The sequence below is a fragment of the Nansenia antarctica genome (genome assembly GCF_963989245.1).
Source record: "Nansenia antarctica genome assembly, chromosome: 9".
Lineage (NCBI taxonomy): Eukaryota > Metazoa > Chordata > Actinopteri > Argentiniformes > Microstomatidae > Nansenia > Nansenia antarctica.
In genome coordinates this window covers 39,645,886-39,655,532 of record NC_137679.1, presented here as the reverse complement: position 1 = coordinate 39,655,532, position 9,647 = coordinate 39,645,886, and the positions used below count along the sequence as shown (strand labels likewise).

The window sequence follows — 9,647 nt, the reverse complement described above, 5'->3', positions numbered from 1 at the left end:
ATTCATTCAATGACAGCCTGAAAGACAGATTTATGCAATATATATTTATTCCAGCAGAGGGCGCTCTAATGTTACAAGAATCAAACCCTCTGAGCTCACAAGAACAGGTTGGCTGTACATTCCCCCCAAAATAAAGTTATAACCAGTACTCAAGTTGTAAAAAAAAAAAATCAGGGGGGATGGTGGATTTTATCGTATGGGGACAATTTGTGCTGATGACAGCGCAGTGGGTGGGAGACCAACTGTGTATACCCTTTTGATTATTATTAAAGCATAAAGATAATGATTATACTACTAAAACAACATGCATGTTATGGATGTTAGGTGTCAGATACTCCTGTCATTGCTCTTGACCAAGGCATTACATAGGGTCAAATGCAGAGGACAATTAGAGCAAAATAATGTTTTTATTTGATAAAATGACATACGGGATGGAAAGGGGGATGGCAGTTTTAGAAAGGGGATGATTTTGACCACTTTTATTTCAGGGGGATGCCATCCCCCCTCAACTCGAGTGCTGGTTATAACTTATAACCACATTTATGTGAAATGATGAATTATCAGTCTGACAACTGAGGGCACGTTTTCATACATTTAGTTAAGATCAGTTCAGAGAACTTGAATCTCCTCAAAATGGCAACTTGTTATGCACAGTGTTGTATCTGTACAGTACAGTACAGTATAGTTGTACAGTATAGTATAGTGGATAGTGTACATAGCCTTTATTTATGTAAACCAGCTATTTTTCCCTTCTTGTTTTTAGTATTTTTATTCCTAGCACCAGGGGAGCCCCCCCTCCCAAATTTCGTTGTATGGTACCTGTACTATATCAATGACAATAAAGACCATTCATTCATTCATTAGCTCAACAGACACGATCAAAAAGACACCACCATAATAGAGTCTGCAGAAAAAATATATAATAATTACTCCTTATTAGACCTACATTTAGTGGATAATGGGTTGGTGGCTCTTTATTGTTTAGACCTTCATTTATTTTCTTTTTGCTACATTTATTCTAAGTTATGATTTTCCTACGAATTGGCAGCCCAGTAAGTGTCTCAGTCGAAGTGCAGAGCCAGCTGGAGCTCTATTTCCATCGCATGAGTCATTTGCTTTGAGTTCCAGCAGCAGTTCCTCCATGCTGATCACAGACCGCTTCCTGACTACGTCACGTGTCCTCTGGGTTGACTACTGGGAGCAATCTGTCCCGCAGCATTTCACCTTCTACCTCTGAAGTGGTCAAGACAAGTCACCGACGTTAACATGCACATGGCTGTGTAGACCTGGGGATTACATCTACAGCTCCACACCGCTACTGACAACTTGTTTGAGCCCACTCGGCCGAGGAGAAGCCATGGCTACAGTCATCTGCCGAGTCCAGTACCTGGAGGATTCGGACCCGTTCGTGTGTACTAACTTCCCCGAGCCCAGGCGACCCCCGCCGTACAGTCTCGATGAAAACATCGCATTGAGCGAGCAAATTGCCGGTGTTCATAATCTCTTGGAGGCACCTTTGAAGGTAAGTTTAGAGGAGGGCTAGTCTGGCTTTTATTACGAACCAGGCGCGTTCAGAAAATGTTTGCGCGTGCAGCAGGTAAGTAACCCTCAGGTGTGACACGATACATGCGATGTCTGGATGAACCTGGCAGATAGGTGGAAAGTCATATTACCTGATTATGTCCGTGTTAAAACTTCTGCAAAGTAACTTGTCCGCGTATGTAGGCTACTTTCACAGTGCGCGTATACCTGTAGAGTAATTCTCACGCGTTATTGTAAATAATGCAGATCGGCCGTTTTACACTGACGTGATGCATGAATGAATGAATGAGAGTCAGTGGTCTGTCAGTAACATGACTGATATTCTCTGTTGACATGAAACAAGCGTATTAACAAGCCATTTCTTCACATAACCTGTAGCTCAGCTTTACGATTGGTGTTATTGCGGTTTTAAAGTTATTTACACAATGTAATTCATTCCAAGTCTGAGCGTTGTATAAGGAGTTTACTGGTTAGGGCCGACTTAAACCTAGTCCTGGACTTTCAATGTCAAATCTCCATTGAAGATGCTTTTTTTTTTTTGTGCAAGGCTTAAGCCTTGTCTGTGAAACCGCCCCTGAATGTTTCATACCACTTCAAACACAAATGTTCATTATCAGATAAGAACTTGAGACGGCTTGTCCCCCCACCCCAAAAAAACACATTCCTTAACCACTACAATCTCTAATCACTCTCACTCTGGGGCCAAATACTTGCCCTGGCCTTTTTTTTATTTTTTAGATCTGAAGCAAAGTAATAAAAAAAATGTAATCTCCAATTTGTAATCTTTTTAATACACATGTGAACATATGCAGGCCGATAGAGATGCATATCCCTCTGTGTGTTTCCGCCGCTTCGTTCGTTAGTTTAACGTGTTTTCCGGTCAATATTTCGTCGATCTGGATCAAGTCAGTGAGGGCTAAATTGAGTTAATACCTAAGGAAAGGGTGGGATCTGTAAACAGAAGATAAGCCCCTTTTCAACTAGCCTCGTACGCAGGGATGGGAAGCCAGTGGGGCTGGTTGGATAATGTTATAATTATAATAATGTAGAATGCGCCATCATGCCGTTCTGGTGCGATAAGGAGTAAGAATGTGTCTTCCTTCCCCCTCTGATAGGACGCTGACTTTGGGGCTGCGTTCGTAAATTCGCCCTGGGAATCTGATCAGCACTCATGGAATGCCTCTTGTCCAATCACATTACTTGGTCCCTTTATGACGTTGAACCCAGTGTGCGCTCCGGCGCTCTCAGGTGCGAATTTACGAACGCACCCTTGGCCGAATTCCATCTGCATTGTTTGCAAACTTTGCTCATGACTTGACTGGTGGCTCATTGCCTCGGCATTGTTGATATTCTGAGAATTAAGAATGTGGATGATGATGATTGGTTGGTATTTAAAGGCTGTGATGCTTCTGCATATCAGTATGCACAAGGAAGTATGCCCTTATCATGCCACGGGAGAGGAAAGTTGTGTTTTTTCATTCGCTGTTATAGAGCAGAGCAGTGGAGTTGGCCAAGGCCAAGGCAACACTGCCAGCCTTATCAGACTGATGACAAAAATGCTATTAAAAGCTGTTATGTATTCTCTAATCTCCAAATTAGCTGAAAGCATCCCCACATTTGAAGGATGACAACATCTTTCGAGAAAGATATGAGACAATGTGGCTCTACAAATGGCTCTTTCTTGTTGTCTTAATCCATCAAGCACGGTTAGGCATTTAGAGATATGAATACGTTTAGTTAGATGTGATAGAACGTTGTGAAGGATGCCAGAATGAGAGTGTTGGGTCACACTTCGTATAACACCGTGGAATGAAGTGGTAATAACATGCCAATGAAACACTTGAACACTTTATTTATAACCAACGGAGTAAACATATTTGTTATTTATCATCTTACTAACTTAGGCCAACATTGTTTATGCAGCTTGATAATTACTGTACAGAGCAATGTGGATAATATTTTTGAGAAACTATTATTGTTACCATGTTATTACCACGTTGTTCTGTGGTGTAGGAAGTGTTACCTAAAGGGTGTGTGTCTGAGGTGTGTATGTGGCCTACACATTTCCCTTGGTTTGACATCCCCTGACACATGGGCCATCCAATCAGTTAACGCTGCAGCCAATCAAAGGCCTTCCCCAAACCCAAGAGTGACAGGAAGGAGAAGGAGCAACAATGGCGGCTATTTTGTTTACTTTCCATCGACTTTCGGGTTTCTAATGGCTTTCTAACTGTTGCCCCCCCCCCCCCCCCAGTTGGAGGAGTGTGCCCTCCAGCTGGCCCCCAATGGCCACTACCTGGAGTTGGAGCTGTCCCTGGCGGAGCAGAGGGACGACCTGGAGCACCTGTACGAGGACGTGGCGTAAGGATGCCTCTACTTCTCTTCTCTCCTCCTCTCCTCTCCTCTCCTTTAAGGATTCTTCTTCTTCCCTCCTTCCCTCCTCCTCTCCTTTAAGGATGTCTCTAATTCCTCCTTTCCTCTCCTTTAAGGATGCCTCTACTTCCCTTCTTTCCTCTTCCGCTCCTCTCCTCTCAGGATGCCTTTTCTTCCCTTCTCTCCTCCTCTCCTCTCCTTTAAGGAGGCCTCTACTTCCTTCCTTCCCTCCTCCTCTCCTCTCCTTTTTTTTTTATAAATTTGTTTTTTCAGATTTTATCCCTTTTTCACCCAATTTGGTAGCCAATTTAACCCAACTTAGCATCCAATTATCCCCTGCCTATTGCATTGGATCCGCCGCCCGACCCCGTGGCCGGCAGTCCCAGAGGAGGGCGCCAGGCAGACTAGGCTGACTGGCTCCTCGAGCCCAGTACCGTTATTCCGGCACCCCAGGGGGCGGTGTTGCGCGACGGATCCTAGTCCAGAAATACTCCTATACCCCCCCTCGGAAGCGGCCGGCCAATATGCCGCTTCCCGTGTGCCTCGGCCATATTCTGGATCTGGCGAGCCGGGATACGAACCCCGGCCCCGGTGGGCAGCATGCACTAGCGGCCAGTGCGTAGACCGCTACACCACCGCGGGGCTCTCCTCTCCTCTCCTTTAAGGATTTCTCTTCCCTCCTACCCTCCTCCTCTCCTCTCCTCTATTCTCCGGATATCTCTACTTCCAACCTTTCCTCTTCCTCTCCTCTCCTCCCCTTTAAGGATGCCTCTTCTTCTCTCCACTCCTCTCCTTTAAGGATGTCCCTTCTTCCCTCCTGTCCTCCTCCTCTCCTCTCACACGAAACACTCTAACTCTCCGGTCGCGGCAGCTCAGCTTAGATATTGATGTGGGAAAATCTGTTCATGTCATTTTCTACAAAAAAACAAGTCAGAGTGTCTGTCTGACTGGCTAACTGTCTGTCTCTATTTCTGTCTGTCTGTCTGTGTCTTCCTTTCTCTATCTGTCTCTATGTCTGTCTATCTGCCTGTCTCTCTCTCTGTCTGACTAACTGACTGTCTCTCTGTAGGGCTGCAACGATTAGTCGACATAATCGACGACGTCGATCATAAAAACTCGTCGACGTGGAATTTTTGTGTCGACGCATCGTATAAAAAAAAAACGGGAGCCATGCAAGAATCAGCTGGGTAAGTTTTAGCTAACGTTGTTAGCCAACTGGCTAACGTTATATTGTTAGGGTCGTAATGTTTATGTTAGCTCTACTGTTACATGTTGGAAAACAACTTCTCATGGACAGGGCTGTACATGCTATGAGCGTTTGTGCTATTAATTTATTTGCCCTGTGGCACGCGTGTGACAGACAGAGGCGCTTGTATGTAACGTTACGTAGCAGGGGTTTTCCATGTTGAAGCCAGGAGAACGCGAGATGAAATGAAGTGAGGGGTGGTCGCTATTAAAATACCAGGTAGTCATGGTGGATGATCATGAATGATGCTTGATAAGTGAATGCTATTTCAATTATGTTGAGTCCACCAGCGAGCTGTCTGTAAGATAAACAGTGCCAAGCGTAGCCTACTAACGTGAGCTGTCTGTAGTCTAGCCAGCAATGCTAGCTAGCCAATCAACTAGCTCTGTGAGCAGCTGTAGCTTGGCGTAACGTTAGGTTAGATAGCTAGTTAAGCCGGATTTATGCTTCTGCGTCGCCATTTACCCGCAGCGAAAAGCCACACGACTAATCGCGACTAACCGAAAAAATAATCGTCAGATTAGTCGACTACCAAAATAATCGTTAGTTGCAGCCCTATCTGTCTGTCTGTCTTCCTTTCTCTATCTGTCTCTCTGTTTGTCTATTTGCCTGTCTCTCTCTTTCTCTCTGTCTGTCTATCTACCTGTCTCTCTCTCCCTCTCTCTCTCTCTGTCTCTCTCTCTCTATTTCTCTGTTTATCTGCCTGTCTGTCTGATTGCCTGCACGCCTGTCTGTCTGTCCGTCTGTCTGGGAAGTCCAACAGGACTCAGAGCGTGGTTCCTCAGGGCTCGGTTGGTAGGACCAGATGAGTCATATGGCTCTGAGGGCCAGGCCAGGGCTGTGTCTGCAGGGAGGGTGACGTCACAGATGAGATAGCGTTCAGTGATGACTAGACTGAGATAAGGCTGAAGGAGCAGGTTGAAGACGGGGTCAATGGAAAGGGGCTTGACACACACATGGCCAACCCAACCTGTACGACAGTTTATTTGTCATATGCTGCACACGATACAGGTGTAAAGGGTGCAATGAAATGAGATTCCTCTCAACAGTGCGGTGAAAATAGCAAAGAGGTAAAAGTAACAACAATATTACATACTAAGGCAATAAGTGGTGAATTACAAGTACTAAGTCAATAACAATATTAAAGTATAAATATATATAGAGAGAGAATTAGAGTTTAGTGTCCCTTCAATGTCAATCCTATGTTCCCCTTTTGTAGTCCCCTTGTCTCTGTGCCTGTAGTGTGTAGTGAAGTAGTGTCTAGTGAAGTTGTGAGTTGTATGGTATCTCTGTAGTGTGGTGTCTCTGTAGTGTGTAGTGTGGTGTCTCTGTAGTGTGGTGTCTCTGTAGTGTGTATCTCTGTAGTGTGTAGTGTGTAGTGTCTCTGTAGTGTGTAGTGTGGTGTCTCTGTAGTGTGTGGTGTCTCTGTAGTGTGTAGTGTGGTGTGTGTGTAGTGTGTAGTGTGTAGTGTGTATCTCTGTAGTGAAGTAGTGTGGTGTCTCTGTAGTGTGTAGTGTGGTGTCTCTGTAGTGTGTAGTGTGGTGTCTGTAGTGTGTAGTGTGGTGTCTCTGTAGTGTGTATCTCTGTAGTGAAGTAGTGTGGTGTCTCTGTAGTGTGTAGTGTGGTGTCTGTAGTGTGTAGTGTGGTGTCTCTGTAGTGTGTATCTCTGTAGTGAAGTAGTGTGGTGTCTCTGTAGTGTGTAGTGTGGTGTCTCTGTAGTGTGTAGTGTGGTGTGGTGTGGTGTCTCTGTAGTGTGTAGTGTGGTGTGGTGTGGTGTCTCTGTAGTGTGTAGTGTGGTGTGGTGTGGTGTCTCTGTAGTGTGTAGTGTGGTGTGGTGTGGTGTCTCTGTAGTGTGTAGGGTGGTATCTCTGTAGTGTGTAGTGTGTAGTGTGTATCTCTGTAGTGTGTAGGGTGGTATCTCTGTAGTGTGTAGTGTGGTGTGGTATCTCTGTAGTGTGTAGGGTGTAGTGTCTAGTGAAGTAGTGTAGTGTGTTGTATGGTATCTCTGTAGTGTGTAGTGTGGTGTGGTGTCTCTGTAGTGTGGTGTGGTGTCTCTGTAGTGTGTAGTGTGTATCTCTGTAGTGAAGTAGTGTGGTGTCTCTGTAGTGTGTAGTGTGTAGTGTGTATCTCTGTAGTGAAGTAGTGTGGTGTCTCTGTAGTGTGTAGTGTGTAGTGTGTATCTCTGTAGTGAAGTAGTGTGGTGTCTCTGTAGTGTGTAGTGTGGTGTGGTATCTCTGTAGTGTGTAGGGTGTAGTGTCTAGTGAAGTAGTGTAGTGTGTTGTATGGTATCTCTAGTAGTGTAGTGTGGTGTGGTGTGGTATCTCTGTAGTGTAGAACAGGAGGAGAGAGAGATGCTGGTGACACTGCTCTCTGTGGCGTGAGTCCAGACAGGCGTGTCACTCCATGTCCCTGTGAAGTGTCTCTGTTCACACACTCATAACATCTCTGGGATTAGGGAGGGAGGGAGAGAGGTAGAGGGAGGGAGGGAGGGAGGGAGGGAGGGAGAGAGAGAGGTAGAGGGAGGGAGGGAGGGAGGGAGAGAGAGAGGTAGAGGGAGGGAGGTAGAGGGAGGTAGAGGGAGGGAGGGAGGTAGAGGGAGAGAGAGAGGTAGAGGGAGGGAGGGAGAGAGAGAGGTAGAGGGAGGGAGAGAGGTAGAGGGAGGGAGGGAGAGAGGTAGAGGGAGGGAGGGAGGGAGGGAGGTATGGAGAAAGAGAGAGAGACAGAGATCATAATCATAATGCCCAGTCATTTGACCTCAGAACTGTGGGCGAGCCACACTTTGTTATTCATATCTGGCTTTCTTGTCACTTGACTTTTACATTTACTCATTGTATTCCACTGTGATTCTTGACTGGTCCAGGCTTGTAGAGGCCAGAGTCAGATACAAAACACACTCACCCCCACACACACACACACTAGCTAGTTACTGTGGTGGAACGATGCCAACAGACAACAGTATTGTTAATGACATCGTCTAGCCTCTTTGAACTCACAAGATCAAAATGGCGTCTGGGGGGAGAGGGAGCGTGAATAATAATAACTTTATCGGACACAATAGAATGCCTTGTATGGCCCAAGAAGCTACTTTAGCTACTTTATTACCTGTTGTCAAATACAATATTAGGCAGTAATTTGATCATCGTTCAAGGCGACTCGATTATTGCAAAAGATGGAAAGAGATAATTAGGCTCCGAAAGGACAGAGAATATTCAGAGTTAGGCTCCTTTCTACATCCTCTAGTACTGCTTGTGCACTTTTCTGCTGAGTGTACGTTTAGGCTAGGTGTGGAGGGACACCCTGGACACTGGTTGGCCAACAGCAGCCAGCTTATGACTGGTGTCCATGTCACTGAATTATTTACGTCTTACACACCCACACACACACACACACACCGTGACACACACACAGTCACACACACACAGTCACACACACACAGACACACGTATCGTCTCTCTCAGACACACACACACACACACACACACACTGTCTCACACACCCACACACAGACACACTGTCACACACACACACACACACTGTCTCCCACACACACACACACACACACACACACGCCCTCTCCCACACACAGTGTCTCACACACACACACACACACACACACACACACCCTCTCCCACACACAGCCTGACCTGTTCAATCTTGTTAGGAAGCAGAATCAGCCCTGCAACCTCTGGGCAAGTCACGCTGAAGGACCAACAACCCAGTGTGTGTGTCCATGAGATGAACAAGCGTCTGCCGCCGGTGTCGCCAGGGGCAACAGCCATACGTCCACCCTGGCTTTCCCCCTTTTGAATATTCATACCATCTTGGATCTAGATTTCTCTCTCCCTCTCTCAGAAACAGATGGGGATTGTTTCCCTGCAAGGGACCGACTGTTTCACATCTATGAGGTCTTTTCACAAACTCGCCAAACAATGAAAATGTTTACGATGGCGGAATGCGTCAGGCCTGGAAGCGACAGGAATCAGACCTCGGTCTCCCCCCCCCCCCCCCCCCCCCTACGCCCCTCCCACGTGACGAAGGCACGTCCTGTCCTGCCTCTGTGTGGCATTCCCAACCCCCTCAGAGGTCGTCTTGTCTAAACCGTTCATATTATATCAACCCCAAGTTCATCATCATCATCATCATCATCATCATCATCTTCATCATCATCAGTCAGGCTACTGACCAGGGGGGTCTTCCATCAACGTCGCTAAAGGACAATCAAGGCTTGTTTCTTTTAAAAGAGATTTTTTTAGATGTATTTAATCCAGCCTTATTTTGACAAGTCTCCCTCCTTTAGCGACGTTGATGGAATACCCCCCCAGGCTGACAAACAAGCTGGGTCAAATAGCACAAATAGTTGAGTGCCTCCGTTCCCCTCTGAAGACCACTGAAGATTACTTTTGTGTTTTAGGGGGGGGAACAGCAACAACAACATGGCTGGCAGTTGGGTGATCTTGGTGCGGTTGTCATGGAAACAGCATCATTC

At 46.1% G+C, this 9,647-nt stretch overlaps 1 protein-coding gene across 1 annotated transcript in view; it reads left to right on the top strand.

Moving 5' to 3' along the window:
- Positions 1–1,357: 1,357 nt before the first annotated feature.
- The window catches only part of fhod1 (formin homology 2 domain containing 1), a gene marked incomplete at its 5' end in the record, with an annotated part of 77,224 nt that continues 68,934 nt past the window's right edge, over positions 1,358–9,647 (top strand). The window contains 2 exons of the mRNA XM_080539773.1: positions 1,358–1,522; positions 3,797–3,903. Coding sequence (XP_080395899.1) covers positions 1,358–1,522; positions 3,797–3,903 — 272 coding nt within the window. The remainder of the gene's footprint in view (positions 1,523–3,796; positions 3,904–9,647) is intronic.